This window comes from Marmota marmota, unplaced genomic scaffold, assembly GCF_001458135.2.
Source record: "Marmota marmota marmota unplaced genomic scaffold, marMar, whole genome shotgun sequence".
NCBI classification, from domain to species: Eukaryota; Metazoa; Chordata; class Mammalia; order Rodentia; family Sciuridae; genus Marmota; species Marmota marmota.
Window position 1 is genome coordinate 17,475,795 of NW_026000101.1, and position 27,819 is coordinate 17,503,613.

A 27,819-nucleotide genomic window follows, 5' to 3' on the forward strand; every position below is an offset into this window, starting at 1 on the left:
CTCCCAAGTCATTGGGATTACAGACATGGGCCAGCCTGGCTATGAAGTTTGCTATTTAAAAAAAAAAAATTTTAGTTGTTTTTTTAGATGGACACAATATCTTTATTTTTTAAAATTTATTTTTATGTGTTGGTGAGGATCAAACCCAGGGCTTCACATGTGCTAGAGGAGCCAGAGCTCTACCACTGAGCCAGAACCACAGCCCCTCAACATCCTTTTAGAATATCCTTACCACTCATTCAATCTCTTTCAGTGTTAAAAAAAAAAAAAAATCCTCAGTCTATTACATTTGTTAAAAACAATTGTTTCAGCTCTTTATTTTAATCTAATATCCAATTTTAAACCATTGGTCCACTTGTCTCAGGTTTATCCTCCAGATTTGACAAAAGGATCTACAGTTTTTTAAACTATCTTCTTCTACTATTATGATCCTGTCCCTCTTAAATCTTCCCACAAGTAAACTTCCCACATTCTTTAAACAACTACTGCACCTTTCATTAATCATCAAGCTCTTAAAAAAAATTTTTTTTTCCTCTTAAAATAATAGACTTTCTCAATGTGCCTCTTAGAAGGAAATAGCCCAGTTGAACACAATTCCAGATCTGATCTGACCAGTGCTATTGCTTCCTTTATTTGGGTCACCATAAGCATAGCAATATAGGACTAGTACAAGATTCATTACCATATTAATGGCATGGTTCAGACACAAGTGCTCTAAGAGTTTAAAGGAGAAAGAGATCACTATGGACTGAGGAATTGAAAATTTTCAACAACAAAATAAAGACTTTAAACTGGAAAAAATACATTTTCAATAAGCAGAAAATATGAAAAGAGCCAGGTGTGGTGGCACACGTCTGTAATCCCAGCGGTTTGGGAGGCTGAGGCATGAGGATCACAGGTTCAAAACCCACCTCAGCAACTTAGAGAGAACCTAAACAATTTAGCAAGACTCTGTTAAATAAAAATTTAAAAGGCACATGGGGCGGGGATGTGGCTCAGTGGTTTGTTAAGTACCCATGAATGATTCAATTCCTGGTACCCAAAATAAAAGGAAAGTTTCTTAATTAGAAAATATGGAAACATTATGGTGTGGCAGTAGAGAATTAACAAACTTCCCAAAAGACATTACAAAACCCAACCTCCCCCAAAGATATTTCAGGGGTTACAAGTGCAGAATAAAGCAAAGGTAGTATGGGGAATACAGTGCAGAAGCAAAGTATCTGTATAAGCACAGGCAGGAATACAGGGTCAAAAGGAGGGCTGTAGGCAATAAAGCAGGATTGAAGGATTAAACTAAGGAAATGAAGTTTGAATCAAGATGTCTGGGGATAATTAAATGAACACCAGTTTGCCAATTTCTTTCTTTCTTTCTTTCTTTTTTATTTTAGTTGTGGACGGACCTTTATTTTATTTATTTATATATGGTGCTGAGAATCAAACCCAGTGCCTCAAACATGCTAGTCAAGCACTCCACCACTGAGCCACAACCCCAGCCCCAGTTTGCCAGTTTCTACATCAAGTTAACTACTTGAGTTTTACTACATGGAGAAAATTTCTAATTCAATTCTACTCCACCATTAAATGAAAGTAAGTTGTTATACACTATCTACTATATAAGCTATTTTCAGAATATGAATAATATTCCTAGAGTCAAAATATAATGCAAGGAATATCATTTTTAAAATATTTATCCATTTCTGTACATTTTTCCAGGTGAATACTTTACCATTTAATGAGTATTTGCATAAAAGATAGTGGCTTGTTTCAGTAATTAAAATTTTCTGAGGCTGAGAGAGTGGGCTCAGTGGTAGAGCATTTGCCTTTCAAGTATAAGATCCTGGGTTTGATCCACAGCACCATCAAAATAAACAAATAAATGCCAGATATCTATTCAAAAGATAAAGACCTTCCCTATACCAAAAAAGAAAAAAAGGATACTGACCTGCTCAGGGTCTCTATTCTCCTCAAAAGTAGAGAAGTTTGACTAAAGTAACATTAAAAGGAAAAAAGAATCTGGAATGTAGTTCAATGGTAAAGTACATGTTTGGCATGCCTGAGACCCTATGTTCAATCCCCAGCACCACAATAGATAAATAGCAAAGATGTTAGCCAAACAGTAGGTACCAACACTGAGCTTCTATTAAAGCTAGCTGATTTTAAAACAAATGAAAATAGCAGCAACTCCTTCTCTAAAGTTATTTAAATTCAGTTAAATGGAATTTGTTTTATTTACTTTATTGAATTGAACCCAGAGGCACTTTCTCACTAAGCTACAATCCCAATCCTTATTTTTTGTTTTAAGACAGGGTCTCACTAAGTTGCTTATGGCCTGGGTAAACTGCTGAGGCTGACCTTAAGCTTGTGATGCTCCTGCCCCAGCCTCCCTAGCTCTGGGATTACACGTGTGCACCATTGCCTGCCTTAGAATTTGTTTTTTAAAGAGTCTTTCATAAGTCTTTATTATGGTGTGGCAGTAGAGAATTAATAAACTGCCAAAAAGACATTGCAAAACCCAACCTTTCCCAAATCCTGCTACACAGCAGCAGGGTTCTAAAGAAATAAATAGACTCCCAGCTGCTGAGAGAAAATGTCTTACTAAAACCAAAGCAAAATTCTCATTAATGAAAAATCAACCATGAAAGAAGAAAAACTGTGTCTCATAATCCCTGGAAATAACAAAATCCCATTTTGGGTTAATGCAGATTTAACAAAACCGTGGAAGAGAGCAGGGCAAAGCAGTTCCATTTGCCAGCATCTGGGGGAAACACTGTTATCAGAGAGATCACAAACAAGGACAATGCTTCTAATCTGTACAGCCAAAAAAAACATAAACTCTTAACTGTCCAGTAAAAGGTACCAGGAAAAAGCTCTGGTGAAGCCTTCAGTGTATAAGTACTTTCTCACTCATAATCAAGACACTTTATCCCATCTTGTTCAACCCAGCTATGACAGGTTGTAACTTAAATTTCCCAAGATAAATTCAACAGTAATCCAAACCCTGCTTTTTCTGAGCAGATAATCTCTCTAAAATCAGTTCTTGCATTCATTCAAAACCAACATTGAGCTTCTATTAAAGCAGGCACTGGGAGTACTACAAAAACCAATAGGAATCAGTCTCTATCTACATGAAGCTTAATGTATTCTAATGGTCTCTCATCTTAAACCCCCAAAGCTCTAGCTTTAACATATCTTCTTAGGTCAAATGTCCTCAGGGAAAAAGCAATAAAAGACCTTCGCTGTGAGTTACTGGGATGGAAGCTTCACGGGAAGAAGAAAAAAAAAAAAAAACGATGCTCTGTTCCAACGGAGAAGAAACACCCTTCAGAGTGAAATATGAGAATAATTTTAGTCTAGACTTAGACTACAGACTGGGGTTCAGGGAAGGAGCAGGGAACAAGCAATAAAGGTGCAAATCAGGAAATACACTGGAAGAAGGAATGGGCAGCTGTATCACTAACGCATTTAAAGAGTGATAAAAAAGAACCTGCTACTATATACTAGTTTTACAGTGCAGAAAAAAGGAAGAAACAATGGGAGACTGCCCGCTATTGACAGGCTCCAACGATCCGCGGTCTCCTAGCTCATCCGCTCTCACTGGAGAAAAAACCCAGTCACTGTTTGTAGGACTTGGGCCAGCCAACTAACAACACTGTCACATGGCTACCAGAATGGAGAGGTAACAGTCCCTTGCAGAAGCTTGGGGAGAGGAAATTCTTCAAATGTTTATAAATGGTTAACTTATCTGTCCTCCAAGGCGCGGAAGGGAACTTTGGGAGAGGTGATAACTGGACGATAACTGAAGTGTGTGGAACCTGCCGCCTCCCCACTCCAATACGCACACTCACCGCGCACACAGAGCAGTGACATGGCCGAGGTGCCGGCTAGCTTACGCCGACTAGCCTCCGCCGGGCCCCCGCCGGGCCGCTCCCTCTTTTCTCTCAGCAGGTGCCGCGACGGCGCCCGCTATCAGTCCCAAGGGTCCGGCAGCTCTTCATGGTCCCCGTAGCAGAGAGCTTCCCTCCGCTCCCCCGGTCCCGCTCCAGTTCTCACCATCTGAGTGAGCTCTGGACAGCGCTAAGTACCGGCCGGTAAACCGGGGATTGGGCGCGGCACCGCGGCGCCATCGCTGGGAGACAAGAGCGGCAGACTCCCACCGTCACTTCACCCGGGATCTGTGCGAGCGCCTGAGCGGAACACACCCCTGGCGCCCCGCCCCCTAACCAATCAATTCACGCCCAGTCCTCCAACCCCGCCCCTCGGAGGCGCGTAGGAGGCGGGGTCCCCTTCCTCTTACGTGCGAGACTGAATGCCCCTCAGCCCACTAACAAATCCTCACGCCAAGTGGGGTGGGGCTTCCCCTCACCTGTGTGAGGCGGGAACTGAAGCACTCGGTTCCTCCCACGTGGGTGGGGCTTCCACTCAGAAACATTCTTTTCATTGAAGAATTTCCATTAGACTTCCTTAAAGAGGTTAGCCTTAACAGCTGACTGGTTACTTGCCATATATTTTAGCAAGATCGTACCACATGGCAAAGAATGTTTTTATTTTGTTTTGTTGGTACTGGAGATTGAATCCAGGGACTCTTTTCTACTGAGCTACATTCCCAGTCCTTGTTATTATTTGAGGCAGAGTCTCTATAAGTTGTTGAGTGGCCTCGAAGTTACACTTCTACCTCACCTCCCGAATTGTTGAGATTTACAGGTGTGCATCATCATGTCTGACCAAAGTAAATTTTAATTAGTTATTTAGGACAAGAAAAACACACACACACACACACAACTGAGTGAACATAGTGTCTGGGGGTTGGGAGTATAGGTCAGTTGGTAGAGTACTTGCCTCACATGCACAAGGCCCTGGATTCAGTCCCCAGCACCACAAAAGAAAAAAGAAAAAAAAGAAAATATAGTGTCTAGAAGTCTCTGACTTATTTTCATGCTCTTCATTGTATCTCCATTAACTGGAATAGCACCTAACATGCAGAAATCAGACCATTAATGTTTACATTAAGAGAGGGACATTTTAAGCTGACTGGCTACTGCTGGCAAGATGATATATGCACATGTGAAGAACTTAAAAAAAAAAATAGAATAGAAAACAGGAAGATACATAGTGCTGCCAAGATTGAGCACCACATAGACTATGTGCTTTCTTAGTCTCATTAGCCCAGCTAGGTTTCACCATTGGCAAATTCTTGGCCCAGAGGATTCTACCTGCCAGACCCAGAGAGGATCTAACAGGATCTTTTATATATATTAATTGTAAATGGACCTTTATTTTATTTATTTATTTATTTATTTATTTATTTATTTATATGTGGTGCTGAGGATCAAACCCAGGGCCTCACACATGCCAGGCAAGTGCTCTACCACTGAGCAACAACCCCAGCCCCTCTAACAGGATCTTTACCCACAATAGCAAACCTCCTAGGGCTGGGGTTGTAGCTCAGTGGTAGAGCGCTTGCCTTGCATGCGTGAGGCCCTGGGTTTGATCCTCACCAACACATAAAAATAAATTTTAAAAAATAAAGATATTGTGTCCATCTAAAAAAACAACTAAAATTTTTTTTTTTTAAATAGCAAACTTCATAGCCAGGCTGGCCCATGTCTGTAATCCCAATGACTTGGGAGGCTGAGGCAGGAGGATTGCAAGTTCGAGGCCAGCCTGAGCAACTTAGCAAGACCCTGTTTCAAAATAAAAAAGGGCTGGGGTTGTAGCTAAATGGTGGAGAGCACCCCTGGTTTCAACTTCTAGTGCTGGGATGGGGACTAGCTACCACATGACTCCTCTCATTGGAATAAGTGTTATGAGAAACTACAAATGTTATAGAAGAGAAAAAACTTGATCTTTCCCATTTTAATCCAAATTTGCAGCAATAACCCAAGGAAGATTTTGAGGCAACTCAGCCAGCCTAGTCAAGGGAGATGTCTGAACTCAAAATCTCTGGGTATTCTCTGGGCTACTGGAGGTTGGAATGCCTAGCTATTTAGCCCAGCTGTCCTAAACCATAAGAGCAAGTTGCTAAAAAGGAATTGAACTTTTGGATTCTGTGACTGAGTTTAGAGACAGCAAACAGAGCTCTAATGAAATCAGAGATTCTCCTAGAGGACACAGAGGACATCCGATGAAGGATGGAACGTCACCATTCACCTGGAAACAACCTAATAAAATTGTGACAAGCATGAACTTTGGAACCAGATTCATCTGGAGTAGTACATATTGTCATATAACAAATTACCCCAAAACTCAGTAGCTTGAAACATTAATTTGCCAGGCATAGTGGTGCACACTTGTAATCCCAGCTACTCAGGACCGAGGGCAGGAGGATCAAAAGTACAAAACCAGCCTGAGCAACTTAGTGAAACCCTGTCTCAAATAAAAAAAAATTAAAAGGGCTAGGGATGTAGTTCAGTGTTAAAATACTCCTGGGTTCTATCCCCAGTACCACACACATATACACACACATTAAAAACAAAAAAAATTTCACAGTTTCTGGGCTGAGTCTGTAGCTCAGTGGCAGAGCGCTTGCCTAGCATGTGTGAAGCACTGGGTTCGATCCTTAGAACCACAAGAAGGAGAAGGAGAAGGAGAAGAAGGAGAAAGAAAGGCATTCTGTCCCTCTACAAAAAAAAAAAAAAAAAAAAAAAAAAAAAACACAGTTTCTGTTGGTCAGAAATCTGGGAACAGCTTCTCACAAGCTGCAAAGTGCCAGATTGACTGGAAAGGATCCATTTCCAAGCTTGTTCATGTGATTGTTGGCAGGACTCAATTTCTCTAGGGCTGTTGTTCTGATTCCTTATTGGCTATTGACTGTTCCTTGTCATGTGTGGGACTCTCCAACATGGCAGCTTGTTTCATCAAAGCATGCAAGCTGAGAAGGCAGTAGAGTCGGCTATGAAAATAGAATTCACAATCTTTTGAAACCTAGTTACAGAAGTGACTTACCCTCCTTTTTAATGTATCCTCTTTCTCAAAAGCAAGTTACATGCAAGGGAAGGAAATTAAACAAGTCCATGAATACTACCAGGAGATAGGATCATTAGAGAAGTTCTTAGAATCTGCCTATCACACCTGGATTTGAGTCCTAGTTTTCATAACCTAGGACAAGTTATATAATCTTAATTTTTCAGGGAGTAAGTAATAACAGTATGTATTGGCCACAAGGCCAGAAGTGGTGTCGCACACCTGTAATACCAGAGACTCAGGAGACTGGGGTAGGAGGATTGCAAGTTACCAGCCAGCCTCAACAACTTAGTGAAACCCTGTCTCAAAAACTAAAACTGGCTGGGGAGGTAGCTCAGTGGTAGAATTCCCCTAGGTTCAAGGTCCAGTACCTAATAATAATAATAATAATAATAACAACAACAACAACAACAATAATAATAACTTTATTCATATATAAATTTTAAAAAGAGAGAAAAAATAATATCTACTTCATAAGATGGTCTTAAGGTTTAAATGAAGATATGCACTTAGATTACCTGATACAGCTGGACACTATGGCACAGGCCTATAATCCCAGGAACTTGAGAGGCTGAGGCAGGATGATCACAAGTTCAAGAACAGCCTCAACAATTTAGCAAGACTCTAAGCAACTTAGTAAAACCCTGTCTCAAAATAAAAAATAACAAGGGCTGGGGATATAGTTTAGTGGTAAAGTGCTCCTGGATTCAATCCCAAATACCCACCCCCAGAATTATCTGCTACATGGTAAAAATCCAAAGCTTGTTTTTTAAATATATCTTTTTAATTGACATGGGCACAATATCTTTATTTTGTCTATTTATTTTTATGCGGAGCTGAGGATCGAACCCAGTGCCTCTCATATTCAAAGCAAGCACTCTGTCACTGAGCCACAACCCTAGCCCCAAAGCCTGTTTATTATTACTTATGTTGAGAAGACTAGCAGGGAGTATACACAGATGGTAAAGATGGGCTTAGGAGAGCAAGAGTCACTGAAGATTATGATACAGGCTCTAAGGCATTGCAGTTTAACAGTTAAAAGGGAAAGTTCAGAGGAAGAAAGCAATAAGGTCCTCTGTTCTCCAGGCATTTGATCAGGACCAGTTACACTCATCAAGGAACCATTCAGTGCAAACAACAACAGAAAACCAGAGCATCAAAAGTCAGGCTCTGCGCTCGCCTTGCACCTGCGAGACCCTGGGTTCAATCCTCAGCATCACATAGAAATAAATAAGTGAAATAAAGGTANGAGGGAGGGAGGGAAGGAAGGAAGGAAGGGAGGAAGGAAAGAGATATATACCTTTTGCAGTGAACGGAAGCGCAGGGAGGATAAAATGGCTTTGATAATTGGAATCCACAGATGATCCCTGAAACTTACTTTAGACCAGTTTTCTTCTTCTTCCTCTTCTTTCTCTTCTTCCCCTTCCCCTTCCCCTTCTTCTTCTCCTTCTCCATGTATGGTGTGGTACTGGAGATTGAACCCAGAGCCTAGCACTCCACCACTGAGCTACAATCCAGCCCGTTAGTCAAGTTTTTCCAAGATGTCACCAAAAAAGAACTGAATGAAGTAGCAAGATAAATGCTGAATCCAGCTTTCCAACTTTACTATTACTTTCTAAGTACTGGAACAAGTACTACGAGAGAATGACACTCCAGCCAGGTGCCATGGCACACACCTGAAATTCCAGTGGCTCAGGAGGTTGAGGCAGGAGGATCTCATTCAAAGTCAGCTCAGCAACAGCGAGGCGCCAAGTAATTCAGAGAGACCCTATACTTAAATAAAATTAAAATGGTGCTGGGGATGTGGCTCAGTGGTGGAGGAGTGCACCTGAGTTCAATCCCAGGCACCCAAAGGAATAAAAAAAAAAAAAAAAAAGAATGGCACTCCAAATGTTATAGCTTGGAGCCTGGAGAAGAAACAAAGATTTGATCTTTCCAATATTATCCACCACCACCAGATGTCAGAGTTGGGCTGGCCTTCTTATACAACCTCAGACCCCAAAAATAAGATATACAGAGTGGAAGTAACCAGGACAGGATAGAATGCAAAGCAAACTCTTGGTCAGTTACCTCAAATACATAGCCTCCAACACAGGCTGAGTCAAAAGAGAGCAGATATGAGAGCATGAAAAAATATTTTGCAAAGAAGATGGTTACTCTTGAACCCTGGGGCAGGGCCTCATGACAGATGCAGGAAGCAGACATGACACCTAGTCTGGGCTCTACCAGTCCTCTACCTATAGACCGCTTATCTTGGTCTAGCAACATTGACCTTTTTAATTTTCCCCCAAAAGCACCAAATCCATTCCTGCCTCAAAATAAAAACTAAAAATGGCTGGGGTTGTAGCTCAGTGGTAAAGTCCCCTTGGATTCAATCCCCACTACAAATATAGCCCACACCTGTAATCCCAGTACCTCGAGAAGCTGAGACAGGAGAATAGCTAGTTCAAAGCCAACTTCAGCAATGGAGGTGAGGCGCTCAGCAACTGAGTGAGACCCTGTCTCTAAATAAAATACAAAATAGGGCTGGGGATGTGGTTTAGTGGTTGAGTGCCCCTGAGTTCAATCACCAGTGCCCACCAACCCCTCCCCTGCAAAAATCCAATGCTGGTATAAACTGTCTCAAAATCTTTACCTATTTAATTCTTATCACTTGGGCTTAATTTGCAATTACCTTCTTGGTAACACCTTCCCTGGCCACCCAATCTAATTGGATCCCCAGCACTCTCTATCACACTGTTTTATTTTCACATACCATTCCTTCAATTCTCTTTTCACTTATACATTTTTATTTATTGCCTGTTCACTCCTCCCCTCAATCTAGTACAAAGCTTCTGAGAGTAGGGATGTCTGTATCTATTGAAAAACATTATCCAATAATTGGAAACAGAAGAAATGATGGGGTATTCTCTCAGTTTTACTACTATACATTATTGATAGGAGAGATCAACAAACTTTTTCCATGAAGAATCAAACAGTAAATATTTAGGCTTTGTGGACCATAAAGCAAATTTAAAGCTATTATATAGGTACTTATATATCAAGAAAGAAAGCAAATTTCCACATTTTTGTGTTTGATAATGGCAATGAAACCCACCCACAGTGCTCTATCACAAAGCCATACCCCCACTACTTTTGTATTTTTTATTTTTTAACAAAAATATATGTATGTATTATATCATGCATGTATGCATATATACACACATATCTTTTTTTATAGTACTGGGGATTGAACACAGGGACACTTTACCCACTGAGCAACACCCACAACACTTTTTTATCTTTTATTTTGAGACAGTCTCAATAAGTAGTGAGGCTAGCCTCAAACCTGCAATCCTCCAGCCTCAGTCTCCAAAATCACTGGGATTAACAGACCCGTGGCACCACACCCAGCTGTGATTTTTTTTTCAACATGCACATATATGATTACTTTGTTATGTAATAATGCCACTAATACATCATTTCTTGACATGAATAGTAAAAGCTTTCTTATTCAACATGATCTGGTTCATTAGCTGGTTTATTAGAGGAATCAAATACTAGTAATGCACATAACTCAAACATTTTATTTTAATTTAAAATATTTAAATATAGGCTTATTCACCAATCTTTGGATGTAAGGCTAAGACCTTTTCTATGTAGATGTCTCCATGTACTTTAACATAATATAGAATAGAAAAATAAAGATCCTGTAATTCTTAAGCTCCTTACAACTTAAAAACCCTTGCAGATTTTTAGTGGTCATTTTTTTTCAGTCTTTTATAATTACGTTATCCATGCCTAATTTGACACCTATCAGTTTACTTTTACTGATGCTTTTTAGAACCTGAATGTTGTCTGAAGCCTTGATAGTCTGAGTACCCTGTAAAGAAAAGAGGTTTATTTAGTTCACAGTTTTTGAGGTCTAAGAGTATAGCACCAGAAACTATTTGGCTCTGCTCAGTTGTATTCGTTATTTTTTATTTTGAGGATTACCAGGGATAGAACTTAGGGGCACTCAACCACTGAGCCACATCCCCAGCCCTATTTTGTATTTTATTTAGAGACAGGGTCTCACTGAGTTGCTTAATGCCTTGTTTTTGCTGAGGCTGGCTTTGAACTCTCGATCCTCCTGCCTCAGACTCCCAAACCACTAGAATTACAAGCATGTGCCACCACACCCAGCTGAATTATTTATTTTGAGAAAGGGTCACACTAAATTATAGAGCCTGGCTTGGAACTTTTAATCCTCCTAAATCACTGGGATTACAGGCATGGGCCACTGCATTCCACTAAATTTCCACAATTTTTAAATTGATAATATTAAACAAATAAAAACTGAATAATTTTTTTGGTCTACAAATGAGAAGGACGATAATCTTTTCTGGAGGTAACATTTTGCTTAGGTGGAGTTCACAACATTATCAAAATCAATTGCAGGGGCTGGAGTTTTGGGTGAATGGTAGAGCACTTGCCTAGCACATGTGAGGCACTGGATTCGATCCTCAGCACTATATAAAAAAATAAATAAAAGTACTGTGTTCATCTACATTTCTTAAAAATCAATTGCAAGCTTGGTCTGGTGGCACATGCCTGTAATCCCAGCAGCTCCAGAGGTTGAAGCAGCAGGATTGTGAGTTCAAAGCCAGCCTCAGCAAAAGCGAGGCACTACACAACTCAGTGAGACCCTGTCTCTAAATAAAATACAAAATAGGGCTGGGGGTGTGGTTCAGTGGTCCAGTACCCCTGAGTTCAATCCCTGGTACCAAAAAAAAAAAATCAATTACAATATTCATCTGATAATTCTGATCTATAATAAGATTTTATGTATGTCATCTTTGAAAATGTCTTTCTAGGCCAGGCAAGGTGTCACACATCTGTAATCCCAGTGACTTGGTAGGCTGAGGCAGGAGGATCACAAGTTCAAGACAAGCCTGGGAAACTTAGTGAGACTTTCCCCAAATAAAAATTTTAACTAAGGAGGGGTAGGGGTGGGGTCTCAGGAGTTGGTAGGGGATAATAGGGAGAAGGAACTCAGAATGGATATAGCCATGCCCAGTAGTATTGTGGCTTAGTGAAAGAGTACTTGCTCAAGTATGGGCAAGTGCCTGGGTTCAAGTCCCTAGCACCCAAGACTTAAAAGGAAACAAACAATCATCAGTTTTCTGAGAGTTTTGTCAGAAATGGAAGCAGAATATGTTTCTGGGTTTTGTTTTATTGTATGATGTTGGAAATTAAACACAAGGCCTTACACACAAAAGTAAGCACTCTGTCACTGAGCTAAAACTCCCAGCCCCAGCAATAATTAAGTTTATGAGAACAAATGAAAACTAAAATTGACACATTAGTTTAATAATGCATTAATAGTTTAATAACACATGATAGATTCAAATATTTTCTGCAAAGTACTTTACACAATTAATAAACATACAGTTTTTTAAAATTATACTTTTTTGTATTTGCTTCTTTAAATCTTTATGTATTCTTTTAAATTGTACATGACAGTAGAATGTATTTTGACACATCATACATACAGGGAATATAACTTCCCATTTTTGTGGTTCTACATGATATGGAGTTACACTGGTTGTATATTCATATATGAACACAGGAAAGCTATGTCCAATTCATTTTATCCTCTTTCCCATCCCCAAATTACATTTTCATAAGCCTTGCAAAGCTTTTTTCTGCTTCACATAATCTTATTTTGTTTTGTGTTTGTTTGTTTTGCCTTTTTTTTTTTTTTTTTGGTGGTGAGGATCAAACCCACAGTCTGTAATCCCAGCTTTACATATATTTTTGCCACTCAGTTGTTTGGGGGTTTTGTTTTTGGTTTTGATGGTACCAGGGATTGAATCCAGGGGAGCTCTCCCACTGAGCTACATTGCCAGTCTTTTATATTTTCACATTTCTTATTTTGAGACAGAGTCTTGCTAAGTTGCCCAGGCTGGACTTGAATTTATGATCCTACTGCCTCAGCTTTCTGAGTAACTGGATTACAGCATGGGTCACCATGCCCAGCTGACATCATCAAATTATAACACATTTTAGCAAGTTCCAGCTTTTACTGAATTCGTGTTTTCTCAACTTCCTTGGAAACATTTTCACGTGTAATTATATCGTGTAGACTATTCATAGAGGGTAATTCTTCAGTCAAATAAAATTCAACACTGACTTGTATAATAAAAAGAGAGAGAATTCATGAAAAAATTAAACTCCTCCCCATCCCAGATTTCATAGAAGGCTCTAGAATGGCACCAGAGTTCTTCCTTTATATAAGGTAAAGGAATAGCAGCAATTTTGTCTAATCTCAAAAGAAAAGATGACCCCAACTGACATCTCAGACACAGAGAAATCTTGTTTCATCACTAAAATTATATCCACAAAAGCATGGAGACTATTTGGATGAGCCCTGTACATAGACAAAAATTTATACGATTTCTTTTCTAAAGGAACAAGCTGAAATAAACTATACCTGCTTTTTGAGGGGGCTACCAGAGATTGAATTTAGGGTCACTCGACCGCTGAGCCACATCCCTAGCCCTATTTTGTATTTTATTTAGAGACAGAGTCTCACTGAGTTGCTTAGTGCCTCGCTTTTGCTGAGGCTGGCTTTGAACTCACAATCCTCCTGCCTCAGCCTCCAGAGCAGCTGGGATTATAGGTGTGCACTACCACTCCCTAGCAAAGCACCTACTTTTGAGATATAATCCAAAATCTCCATCTAGCAATACAGATAAAAGCAAAAAAAAATGTTTGTCTGGAGGGAGGGGCTGAACTAATTAACATTGCAGAATGTGAATAAAGACAGAGAGTATGGTAGAAAAATCCTACAAGTGGAAAACCAATTCCCATCTTTATGAATGTGAATAGATCCAGCAACTAAGGTGGGGTAGGGGTGGGGTCTCAGGGGTTGGTAGGGGATAATTGGGAGAAGGAACTCAGAATGGATATAGCCATGCCCAGTAGTCAGGGGATCATGAGGAGTTCTCTGGCACAGACCAAGGCCTTCTCCCAACCCAAATACATTTAAATATATACACAAGACCTATGGCCCCTTTCTTCCTCAAACAATTCAATACAGTATAAGGTAAAACTCTAAGGCTCCCAGTACAGCCTCTGTTCTTCCTCCATAAACGCTAAACCTTGACCCCTACCTCAGACCATACACAAAATCTATTCCAGATGTTTATAAAAGGTAAAATAATAAAGTTTCAGCATAAGAGAATATATTCATTACCTTAGGGTAGGCAAAGATTTTTAAACAGGGCAGAAAATTTATTAACCAAAAAGATACATTGAACTGTATTAAAGTTAACAATTTGTTTATTGAAAGACACAATACAGAAAATAAAAAGATGGGTTCTGGAGTTATAGCTCAGTGGTAGAGCACTTGCCTCACACATGTGAGGCACTGGGTTCAATCCTCAGCACCACATAAAAATAAATAAATAAAGACGTCGTATTCATCTTAAAAAAAAATAATAAAAACGAAAAAGGTAAACCATAGTGTGGAAAATGTATTTTCAACAGATTTTTTTTTCTAGCAAAAGAATCATATCTAGAATATACAAAGAGTTCCTACAAATATATAGGGAAATACAGAAAAGTAAATGGAAAAATGGGCCAAGGACTTGATTGGACAAGTCACAAAAGAAGTATTAGAACACTGGGGTGCCACAAGGAATCAAACACATGGTTGTAAGGAGCATTACTTCCAACAAGTAAAGGCAAACTTTAATTTTTTTTTTTTTGTACTTGTAGATGGACAGCATCGCTTTATTTTAATTGTTTATTTTTAGGTGGTGCTACAGATTGAACCCAGTGCCTCACACATGCTAGGTAAGTGCTCTACCATTGAGCTTCAGCCCCAGCCCCCAAACTTTACTTCTGCAGAAGGATGTGCTACTGAATAAAGTCTGGCAAGCAAGGCAGACTTCGGCAGGAAGTCCACATGCTTTCATCCCTAAGGCAGCACTGTCCCTTGCTTTGATAGGAGGAGCTTTGGGTTACAATCTATGTGAGGGGCTAATTTTAAAATTGGGGAGGGCAAAGAGAAGGGGAATAGTTAAAAATGGCTATAATTGGATCTCAAAATGGCTATGATTGGATCTTATATTCCAATTAAGGCTCAATTCTTATTCTGAAAATGGACCACTGAACTTTCTATTTCTCAGAAGTTGTCCCTTTTTCTTGTTATACCTTTCTATCTTATTTTCACTTTTGTTCTTGTATCCTTTGATACTGTCATCCATCCTAGACATTAACTTTTTGAGGTGGAAATCACTCATGATAATGAGTTCTCCCCTTTTTAGCAGTTCAGATAGTCATTTGGTCATTAGAAGCACTTAGTAAGGTCTTTCCAGCTCGGCTGAAGCTTGTCTTCTTTCCAAGACTTGATTAAATCCAAGCTGGAAGTGATGAATTGTGAATTCCAGAGAAGTCTGAGCAGCAGCTCATAGTAATCATACTAGAAACAACAACAACAAAACAGAGACACAGATCAAGTCCACCTATGCAGGAAGTTAGAAAGAGTGTGTAGGTCTCAAATTGACTCAGAACAAACTTGTGACTTTGGCAGAGCTTTTGTGATATTTATCAGGCACTTCTGTGTTTAAAAAACCCTTCCTTTAGAACCTCCCAGTTTTACTTACTTTCAGGAGGACTGAAACAAATGTTACCTAAATTAACGATAAAAGAATCATTGTATTATCTATCAAATGTCCATGTATAGCTGTGTTTGGGTTATACTCTCCTGCCAGGTATCTAAGAGAGAGTTGGTAAAAAATAACCTTTTATCCTATATACTGTTAGAGTCAGCCGATATTTGTCAGGGATCACCCCTAAGGACTTTATGAGAAGCCTTTTGGCTCCTTTAGCTTTTCCTCTTCCAAATGTGCCATCTGTCAGGGCAGGTCAGGGTCTTTTTGACCACATGTGGCTTTCCTTGAAAACATCAGGCACATTTCCCTCTTTGATGACACTCCACTTTGAAGAATGTGCACTAGTTGACTTCCTGTTCTCTAGGATCCTCTTGATCCCCTAGAGAGGGGATTAGGAGGTCAGGTGACTCACTAGAGTTGCAGGGCCCTTATAGGGGACCCATTTTTCCCTGCATCCTAGCTGACCTTAGAGGGCAAGGGCCAAAATATTGGCTACTTTTTCCTTGGCCCTTTTACTTCCTTGATTTTGGTCTATAAATTTTGGGTTTTAAACATCTAGCAGGTAGGTCAGTTTTACCAGTCTTGAAGTAGGAGTAGCTAGGTTTTAACTTTAATGTCTATAATTAATTGGGGTCAGTATTAGTACTGGGAAGTCAGCATTATCTGTCCTATAGGTGATGGCCTATTGTCTCAAATTAATTCAGATTATCCTATTAGAAGCAATGCTGCGGGCTGGGGATGTGGCTTAAATGGTAGCGCACTTACCTGGCATGCGGGAGGCACTGGGTTCAATCCTCAACACCACATAAAGATAAAATGAAGATATTGTGTCCACCTAAAATTAAAAAATAAATACTAAAAAAAAAAAAAAGAAGCAATGCTGCAAAACACTAACAGGCAACAGTTATAAAGTTTTACAAGGAATATACAAAACAAAATTACATGCAAAAACATTTCAGTTTGTATAATAGCTATGAACCAAGAAACATCATTTCTATAATAACACTAAAATATATATTTTTATTTTAAATGCAAATATATTTTTTAAATGAAATCTATACATATAAAAAAGTAAAATGCTTATATGTATAGCAAGTAGTAGCAACATTGATCATAAGCAGCAGTTTGTGTTTATGTTTCCTATATTTTGGTTTAACACCATAGTAATAGTTTATTCTTTTTAGGGAAATTATATAAAGTATATATAGCATATATGAGTAAGTTATAGAAAACTGTGTAATTGGAAATTAATTCCGTAACAGTGTTTCATTTCCTCTAAAAACACATTTCTTATTAAACAAATTATTTTAAACTAGTGGACAACAAAATGAGCGTATAATTTATTAAGCCAAAGATATATAGTTAACATGATAAAATTACATATGGCATTTAAAAACAGTCTATTTCTAAAATATCAGTAATTCAGGCAATTAGGATTTCCACAGGAGACAAATTGCCATTTACTTTATTTTTATGAAGGAAAGGTCTGCTCTTAAGAACATTACAACTGGGGGCTGGGGTGGTGGCTCAGTGGTAGAGCACTTGCCGAGCATGTGTGAAGCACTGGGTTCAATTCTCAGCACCACATATAAACAAAGAAAAATAAACTTCTATCAACAACTAATAAATAAATAAATAAATAGAGAAAATGATACCGTAAACTTCAAAAATCAAAATGGTGAAACATATTCATGAATATGTTCTTTACTGGTTAGTATTAGCCCTTAAACAGTATTTCAGGGTGATTTAAATCTAATAACCACATTTCCAAACAACTTTGGCTTTTATTCTCTTCTAGAAATACATTTTGCATGTATAGTTAAGAATTGAGGGCTGAGACCATAGCTCAGTGGTATAGCACTTGCCTCCCATGTATGAGGCACTGAGTTCAATTCTCAGCACCACATAAAAATAAATAAAAAACATTTTAAAAAGTTGTATCTATGTACAAAAAATATAAAATTTTTTTAAAAGAATTGAAATTTCCATTATAAACAGGAACCTAGTAATACTTATTATCTAAAGATATAAGAAATAAAGTAATTGGATTGTCTAGTACTTTATTTAAAAATATATCTGCTGACTTCACAAAACCAACTGTATTAGTCAGGGTTCTCTAGAGGAAAAGAATCAACAGAAAGTATTATTATAAAAGGCAGACTTATTAAGTTGTCTTACTCGACCAGAAGCTAGATAGTCCACGATGGCCTTCTACAGGCTGGAGAGCTGGAAGGACCAGTAGCTGCACAGTCCAAGAAGCTAAAGCCCCAGAACAAGAGGGATCAATGATGCTACCCTCGTCTAAGACCAAAGGCTACTGGAGAATCGAAGCAAGGGTCTGATATCCTCAGATGACTGCAGCGATCAAGAACCCATTCAAGAAGAATTGAGCTTGCATCTGCTGCTGCACCCTTGTTCTTCCAACTTTTATTCCATCCAAGCCATCATCCTATTGGTCGGTGCTGCCTACACATAGGGAGTGTCTCCACTTCAGTTGGATATCCCACATGTTAAACATTCCTAGACACACCCTCATTGACACACCTGTAATTCTCTTAATCTTTGGCATCTCCTAATCAAATCACTTGACAATTCAAATTAACCATTACACCAACTTTCATGTATAAGCAAAATACTAAAATTTCTGCTTTGGGAGAAATAAATAAAATACAGTGAGAAGTTTTCCCTTCATCTCTAACTGTAAAAATCCCTTTTGCCTATTTATTTGAACCATCTCTATTCATACAATTTAATGAGCCCTCAGAAGAATTTACACATTTTTTTTTTACAGAATTCACATCTACATCAGTAAACTGCCAGTCCTTTTATATTTTCAGTGCCTTATCAAAATATGGGTAATAAAATTCTTCATTCTATGAGGCAGGAAGATGTTTTCTAAGAACTTTTTTGGATGATGAAGATATAGTATCTAGGAAGGACATCTCAAATTCCATTAGATGGTCACCACATTGATTAGGACTTTTTGCAAATTCCAATAATTCTTTTTCTCATGCCAGATTTTACAATATCATTTATTGTCATAGGTATGTTTCTTCCATTCAGTGTAGGCACATTAATTGAACAGCCACACAATGTCTCCCATAAACTAATTTTAGCATTATAAATTATATTTGATTTATCTCTTTTAAATTTGGGGTGATTTTTGTCTTTAATAATAAAAACAGTGTCTGCCAGAATATTATTTGGTGTTTCATCTCCTTCCCTTGGAAAAGCAAATTTTGGTGCCTTCTTTCAACCCTTTTTTAATTTCAATGGTGAGAATTTTGTCCTCAAATCTATAATTCCTTCCATCAGGGTTTAACCTTTTCTAAGAACTGTTTGGTACAACCATTGTATATTTCTTCAAGTGATACTCTAAATTCATGAATAACTGAAGGATATTGTTTGAGATGGGATGGCCCCACAGAATTCCTGTTTCTTTTTTTAAATTTTTTTTTAATATTTATTTTTTTATTATCGGCGGACACAACATCTTTGTTGTGGTGCTGAGGATCGAACCCGGGCCACACGCATGCCAGGCGAGCGCGCTACCACTTGAGCCACATCCCCAAGCCCCCCTGTTTCTTGAATATCCATTCATGCTGAATCCCAAGGCACTAAAAAGATCTCCATCTATTTCCATTTTTTCAGAATATCTACCACCACATATCTGTCTTCCAAAGAAGATTTCAAAGGGGTTGGAACCTCTCAAAAATGCTGCAAATGTGGCATGAGTATCACCTCAAAAGGTGTACTGGAAGGTACCTCCTGCTCCTCCTTTTGACCCTTCTTCCCCAAACTGATCATATATTTCCCTCTTTTTAGGATTGCTCAAAATTTCATAAGCTTCTGTGACCTCTTTAAATTTTTGCTCTGCTTGAGGAGATTTGTTCTTGTCCAGATGAGATTTGAGGGCTTATTTTTGGTAAGCCTTTTTAATATCTTCATCTGAAGCTCCTTTTTTAATTCCCAAAATGCAATAATAGTCTTTCCCCATTTTGAATGCCTTGATATGAACTTAGATTTCCCAAAGGGCATACACTTGATTCTAGATTCTCTGGGACCAAATCTAGAGTCTTTTCCACAACACTGGGCTGTCTCCAGTTTCAGACACTGATCAAACTGCTATTCCCCAAAAAACACACAGAAAAGAGGAACCAAGCTATATCTTTTGCTGAGGCTGGCTTTTGCTGAGGCTGGCTTTGAATTGTGATCCTCCTGTCTCAGTCTCCCGGCCACTGGGATTACAGGTGTGTGCCACCACACCCAGTCAGACTATATCTTTAATATCTATTTTGCTGCCACAAAGACCCATAAATTTATCAACTCAATCACATATAAGATCCATTGTAAATTTTACTTCCTTTTAAAATTCTTGGGCTGGAGTTGTGGCTCAGTGGTAGAGCACTTGTCTGGCATGTGTAAAGCCCGGGGTTAAATCCTCAGTACCATATACAAGTAAATAAATAAAAGATCCATTAATAACCAAAAAAATTTTTAAAAAAACAAAACAAAACTCTTGTCAACTTTAAATACCTTTTATAATTTATCCAAATCCTTACTTAGTTTTGTATTATATCTCTTATTTATTTTTGAGCTCACAGTAGTTTTTTTTGTGTGTGGAAAATGTGTTTTATTTTTTACTTTTATGTTGTTCTTTTTAGATAGTCGTGAAAGTAAACTGTATTTTAAAAAAGATTTTTAGTTGAAGATGAACACAATACCTTTGTTTTTATTTTTATGTGGTGCTGAGGATTGAGCCCAGTTCCTCACACATGCTATGCAAGTGCTATACCGCTGAGCTACAATCCAGTGCCTGTAAACTGTATTATATTTTTTTAGTTGTAGATAGACACGATGCATTTGTATTTTATTTATTTGTTTTTATGTGGTGCTAAGAATCACACCAAGTGCCTCACACGTGCTAGGCAAGGGCTTTACCATTGAGCCACAATCCCAACCCAGTAAACTGTATTTTGACTATATATATATATATAATATATATATATTATATATATATATACATATATATATAATATATATATATGGAGTATAACTTATTCTAATTAGATTCTATTCTTGTGGTTGAACATGATGTGGAGTTACACTGCTCGTGTATTCATATATGAACAGAGGAAAGTTATGTCTGATTGAGATCACAATAATCTTTACAACAAAAATTTATCTTTTGAACCTAACTATAAATGTGCTTAATTTTGGCCTACTTGGGAGCCACCCTAACATAAAATAAGGTCAGAGGCAGAGTCTTATTTCAGGTGAGTCTGGGTTCTTAACAAATCTTATGTAAAATGCTTTATTTCTGAAGCCATAAGTTGCCTCTTTCTTAAATATCATTTTTACAAAGTTCTCATGTATTACTTCCCAAATCTATCTAAATATCAGTTAACATAATACAACAGTACATCTGAAACATGAATAAAACAAAAAAGCCAAGAGAGCTCTTAACTTAAACAAATCAGACTCTCTTATTACCTTCCAAAAACACATTTAAATTCCCGTCCTAGTGTAAAAAGTAACACAAAATTACTACGTATATAACTTATAATTTATTGATAACAGGTTACCTTTATCCAGCTACAAAACATTGAATGACATAAATACCAACCAAATTGGTTATTTCTATGTAAGTCTGAGGAGATTATTGCTATAGACAATTTTATTTTGGAGAACACCAATTTGATAAAATGCTCTCCTTAGCTTTACATTTTAAAATGCTTGTATACTTGAAGAACATGAATGCATCTAATATATGGAGAAACCAGTAATGGTTAGGATCACAATTACACAGATGTCCTTATTAATTAAGTTTAGCTTTTACATTAAAACTTAGATAAGGACTAGGGTTGTGGCTCAGTGGTAGAGCACTTGCCTAGCACATGTAAGATATTGGGTTTGAACCCCAGCATCACATTAAAAAAATTATATATATAGATAGATAGATAGATAGATATAGATAGATATAGATTTATATAGATATATAGATATTAAAAAAGATGAGCATGTATTAAAAAAACATAGACAAGACTCAAACAGTTCTCAGATGTATACAAAACAATTGTTTATTTGACCAGTTACAAAGTAATCATTTAAAAGACTTTGAAACAGACACAAACTCTAAATCCTTTGAGACTTACTTTTAAAGTAATAAAACCTAATAGACACAAGAAGTTGTCTTGATAAATAATAGCAGATCAATGTTTTAAGGGGTCCTTGTTGTTTCTAAACATATAGAATTCACCTATTAAAGGTTAACCTTAGGGAAAAACACTTAAATAACTTTGTGCTGATTATAGTCAACTTAATCACACATATGGACTTTTTGAGAGTTACTTCCACAAGCCTTGTGCAACTTACTTAGACATTCTACAACTTGTTTACCATATGAAATACTTTCTCACCCAGAAACATTTCTTTTTCCTTCTAACTTTTCATACTAAAATATATTTCCATACCTATAACTTTTTTTATATCTCTCTTTTTCCAGTGCTGACTCTTTCCTAAATTTACATTCTGAAACAATCCTTATAAAATTTCTAAATTTAGACAAATCACTTTTTTTTTTAAAGAGAGAGAGACAGAGAGAGAACTTTTTAATATTTATTTTTTAGTTATCAGCGGACACAACATCTTTGTTTGTATGTGGTGCTGAGGATCGAACCCGGGCTGCACGCATGCCAGGCCAGCGCGCTACCACTTGAGCCACATCCCCAGCCCGACAAATCACTTTTTAATAAGCTTTTTACAGTACTTTAATTGAAACATAGCTGAAACCTTTTGTACTTTTTGCATATAGAATTACACCTGTTAGAATTTTAACTCTTATTAATATTGCTTTTAGGTTAAAACTCTAAAACAAGCAATCTTAAACTTTTTCTTTTATTTATAAATTTATAAATAAAATTTAACATTTAACAGACCCAAATATATGTTACCTTATGGAATTCCAGAAGCCAAGAATACTTGAGTTTATACATAGTTGATGTTTTAGTATATGAATTTTGCAAATTAATCAGATGTCTCTTCTTTTTTTCTTCTTTTCTTTCTTTTTTTTTTTTTTTTGGTACTAGGGATTGAACTCAGGAGCACTTGACCACTGAGCCACATCCCCAACCCTATTTTGAATTTTATTTAGCGACAGGGTCTCAACGAGTTGCTAAGCACCTTGCTGTTGCTGAGGCTGGTTTTGAACGTGTGATCCTCTTGCCTTAGCTTCCCAAGCTGCTGGGATTACAGGCATGCGACACCACTCCTGGCTCAGATGTCTCTTCTAACACATTTCTGAAGATTAATTCTATTTATGTTAAAAACTAAGGGGGCTGGGGATATAGCTCAGTTGGTAGAGCACTTGCCTCGCTTGCACAAGGCCCTGGATTCAATCCCCAGCACCACATACACATACACACACACACACAAAAACTAATTTACCAGGGCTTGGGTTGTAGCTCAGTGGTAGAGCACTTGCCTAGCACATTCAGGGCCTTGGGTTCGATCCTCAGCACCACATAAAAATAAATAAATTAAATAAAGGTATTGTGTCCAACTACACCTAAAAAATAAATATTTTAAAAAACCCAATTTACCCATTTCTAACTTAGGTTACCCATGAAAACCAAGCTATCAAACAAGCCTAGTTAATAATTTAACTAGATTTATTCCTGCCAAAGAAAAATCCTTAGAAGCAACAGACATTGCACTTTAAACATTTTATAGAAACCAACACTTTGGTTGGTTTGCCACCTAGAAAAATATGTGGATTAGTGATTTCAATAGCATCTTTACTCTTACCAATTTAAATTGACTCTTATTTGTTAGTTTTATTTAAGTCACATAAACTGAAAGGGACTTGGATCCATGTATTAAATTTATGAGAACTCATTTATCTATAAACCAATTTTGATACCATGTACAAGATATAGACACAAGCATGTATATAAACATGACATACAATAACACAGGTATGTTGAAGTGTACATAAAACTGAGATGAAACAAAGATTTGGTAGCTGTTTACCAGGTATTAAATCCTTACAGGTGGGATGCAAAAGAACTATCAGATTTAACCCTTTAGAAATTAAAATACAGCCCGTTACAGCTTTTTACAGTATGACTCAGACATAGGATGGGCCTGTGCTTTTCATTTTCCCTCCCTGTCCCTAGGCCTAGAATTTTTTTCTAGAGATTTATTGTATACCCCAAACTCCTTACATGCTCAATGAGTCCAAATAAAAACAACAGTATTTTATCATCTTTGGTTTCTTCTTCCCTTTTGTCCTAGGACTATCTTTCCAATATTTTAACTACCCAATATTTTAAAGACCCAAAGGGGCATCTGGGGAAATTTGGGTGTCTTTTCCCTTGCCAGCATTCTCTTTTTCTACACTACAGTTTTAGAGGTTTTTTATTTTTTTTGGTGGGGGTGCTGAACCCCCCACTGGAAGTTTCTTGCGACACCCTCTCAACCTCCAAGATGTCCTGACCACCACGTCTTTCTCAAGAATAGATTTTTCTACCTTGGTCTGTGCACGGGGTTACCTAGTCACCGTGGTGCTTCCTTAGGCTCTTTCCCTGGGTTGCTGATCCACTTTCAATTTGGGGTCTGTTGTCAGCCTCAGGGATTGCAGGTTTCCTCCCCCACTCCAAGGCCACCACAACAAGCTAGCAGGTTTGTCCTCTAAAGAGGGAGTACTCACAATCCCCTAGGCAATGTATGGAGCCCCATGTTGGACGCCAAAATTGTTAGAAATACTGGGTACTGCAAGAAATCAAACACATGCTCAGAAGTACCTTGGCAAAATGTTCTCTCTGATAAGTGGATGCTGGTGCATAATGGCGGTGGGGGGGGGATGGGAAAAATGGAGGAACTTTGATGNNNNGGGAAAAATGGAGGAACTTTGATGGGGCAAAGGGGAGGTAGGGGTGGGGGGAAATGGAGGTAGGAAAGATGGTGGAATGAGATGGACATTATTACCCTAGGTACAATGTATGACTGCACATATGGTATGACCAGCTACATAGTATACAACCATAGAAATGTACAGTTGTGCTGCAATTGTATACAATGAAATCAAAATGCATTCTGCTGTCATATATACCTAATTAAAAAAGAAGAAGAAGAACAACAACAACAACCTTGGCAAGGCAAACACCTTCTGCAGAAGGTGTGCTACTAAACAAAGTCTGAAAGGAAGTACACTTTGGTGGACAGTCCACCTATTTTTATCCCTAAGGCAGCACTGTCCCATGCTCTGATAGGAAGAGCTTGGGGTAACAATCTATGCAATGGGCTAATTTTAAAATTGGGGAGGGCAAAGGGGTATAGTTAACATGACTATGATTGTGAGAGCAGGACAATGAACAGATAGCTGCAAAGGACAGGTACCAAGAAAAAGTTAATGAGTAGATAGCACTCCCCATCATCTGGTTGCTAACAACCTCTGGGGAAGGTGAAGGATCACGTTTTCCAGCACAAGCAATCACTCCCCAGATAACTCTCTTCCTGCCCTTTTGGTCACGTAGGCAGGATGTGAGGAGGAAGCATGAGGAGAAAGGAAACCTGAAATCTATAAAAGGGGCAAGACACCCCTACTTCCTTGGGCACCAGCTCTGGACTCTCTCCTCTCTGGAGGAATCTCTCTCTCTCTCTCTCTCTCTCTCTGTCTCTCTCTTATCCTTTACACAAAACTTTTTGCTCTTGCCTTAGCATTTCTCAGGTGTTTAATCGTCAGTGTGTGTGTGTGTGTGTGTGTGTGTGTTGTGGGAGGGGTGGGAGGGGGGTTAAGGACCTTATCCTGATTTTCAAGACCAGTTTCAATTGGATGTTACATCCCAGTTAAGGCTAAATACTATATTCTGAAAATGGACCACCAGAATTTCTGTTTCTCACAGAAGATAACATGACATATAACACAAGATAACCAATTGACACTGATTAAAAAAAAAAAAGTGCTTGACTTCAGTAGAAATCACAGAAATACAATTAATGCCTCACTGAGATTCATCAAAATAACTGAAATTAAAAAGATCATCATCAGAGTTTTCAAGGATGTAGGCTGAGGATGTAGATCAATTATAGAGCGCTTGCCTAGCATTGCTGTTATAGAACAGACAAAGCTGGACACCTAGGAATTAGCAGGAAGCAGGTTTATTGGCTGTAGCCAGGTCCAGAGATGGCTTTTGCCTAAACCAGTTTGTCCCTCTGAACCCTGAGTTCAGAAATGCTTAGAACTTTATACCCAGTGTGTAGGGGAAGAAAGAGCTCAGAGGCTCACAATCTGCAGAAGTCCACATAAAAGTAGTTTTTTCCTACTATTCTGGGCAATCAACCCAGGCCTGGAAAATAAATCAAGGACACCCTCTGTAAAAACCAGTGCCTAGGAAAGGAAGAGGTTCCACCCCACCCCACCCCCCCCACACACACTACCACCAAGCTGGTTTCCAAGGAACCTGATTTGTACCATTTACTCCTATCTTGTGGACTGTAAAGTTAGATCCCTAGGATCTAACTTCTATCCTTTGAAATGCAAATGCCTTTGTGAAAGCTGCTGGCTGGACTAGACTGCCTTATCACAGTCTACTGTAAACACACTTCCCACCTGAAAACTTTTTTTGCAGAAATTTTTGCAGAAATTCTTGCTGATAGTCTAAGAATAGATTTGGTGAGGGTCCCTAGAGAAGCTTAATTAAGATTTTTCTGTGGAGGAGGGAGTGCCACTACAGTCCAAGGCCCTAGGTTCAATCCCCATTGAACCCCACCTCCCCAAAAAAGTTAAAAAATAGTTTGCAAGGATGTGCAGTATCTAGACCTCTTATATATTGCTATAGGAGTTGGAACTATTACAATCTCTTCAGAAAATATGTGGGCAACTGAAGTGGCACCCCCTTTCTCCACAGAAAAGTCTTAACTGAGCTTCTCTAGAAATCTTCACCATGTCTGATTTTAGGAATGTCAGCAAAAGAGTCTATGCAAAAGAGTTCAATGTAGATAAACTTCCTATTTTCAGGTCGCCCAGTTTTACTTGGCCATTGGCAGGGAAGATACCAGAACTCCAGGTGCTGGACACCCCCTTACTAGTTTTTCACAAATATATCCAGTATAGTCGTTTGTAGAAATGTGCAAACAAGGCCTCTGGCCTTGAGCTGGGACTTCACAAAGATGTCTACATTTTAAAGGTAAGTTACCAACTGAGCTCCATGGTAACAATGGGCAGGGGGAGGAAAGAAAGGGGAGAAGAAGCTCTCCCTTTCTTAGATGTTGTCCTTGAAGGGTTAACTTGCCCAAAACAGTGGGAAAAAAAAAAAAAAAAGCTGCTTTTATGTGAACTTCTGAGCCCCTCCCCTTACATGCTGGGTATAAAACTCTGAAACTACCTGAACTCAGGGTTCAGGAGATTAATTGATTACAGCAAAAGCTGTGCCCTCTGAGCCTGGCTGCAGCCAAATAAAACTGTTTCCTGCTATCTTCAGTGCCTTGCCTCGTCTGTCCCTACAATACAACATCTACTGAAGCTGAGCTTACACATGCCCTGTGACTCAGCAATTCTGTCAACAGGTTTATGCCCAATGTGAAAGAGGGGGCAAGAGATTTGACTCCTTGTTCTGCTCCACTAAAAACTCAGGAGGCAGTTTTGGCAAGGGGAAAAAAAAAGCTGGCTTCAAGAAATATAAAAGAGACTTTTTCCTTTTTCAATTCTCTGTCTTATCAGACTCAGGGGTACAGTGGGACAAAAGGCAGGAAACATACATGTATAGATTTAGCTAGGAAATGTGTCACTCTCTCAGGTTCCCAGGTGCCCCTTAAGGCCAGCCTCCCTCAACATCCATTCTCAGTATGAGGAAGTTCAGAAGTTAAAACAATTTGGAGATTTTAATTTCAAAGGGGGGCTATGTTTCAATAGACTTATGTGTATATTAAGCAATAAAATTGTTTAAGTACATAAACAAAATAAATACCAATTTGGGATAGTAGTTATTTCTCAGACAGAAGGTGAAAAATGATAGGAAAGAGACTAGGGAGGAGTACTTAAAGGGTTTAACTTGATCTGAAATACTAATTTCTTTAATCTTATTTATTTATTTATCCATTTTTCTGTAGTTCTGGGGATTGAACCCAGGGGCACTTTACCACTGAGCTACATCACCAACACTTTTTATTTTTTTGTTTGAGCAGGGTCTTGATAAGTTTATGAGGGGCTTTCTAA

The 27,819-nt window shown here is 38.4% G+C and overlaps 1 protein-coding gene and 1 pseudogene across 9 annotated transcripts in view; both read right to left on the reverse strand.

The window, feature by feature from the left end:
* The window catches only part of Unc13b (unc-13 homolog B), a 208,967-nt gene extending 204,773 nt beyond the window's left edge, over positions 1 to 4,194 (reverse strand). For 8 of the 9 annotated variants that reach the window (XM_015492377.2, XM_048783434.1, XM_048783433.1 and 5 more), the window contains exon 1: positions 3,846 to 4,194. In XM_015492377.2, coding sequence (XP_015347863.1) covers positions 3,846 to 3,867 — 22 coding nt within the window. In that variant the 5' untranslated portion in view covers positions 3,868 to 4,194. The remainder of the gene's footprint in view (positions 1 to 3,845) is intronic. The other variant, XM_015492379.2, reaches the window with a different exon arrangement.
* A 10,228-nt stretch (positions 4,195 to 14,422) lies between these two features.
* LOC107147906 lies at positions 14,423 to 20,217 on the reverse strand (annotated as a pseudogene).
* Between the last annotated feature and the right edge of the window lie 7,602 nt (positions 20,218 to 27,819).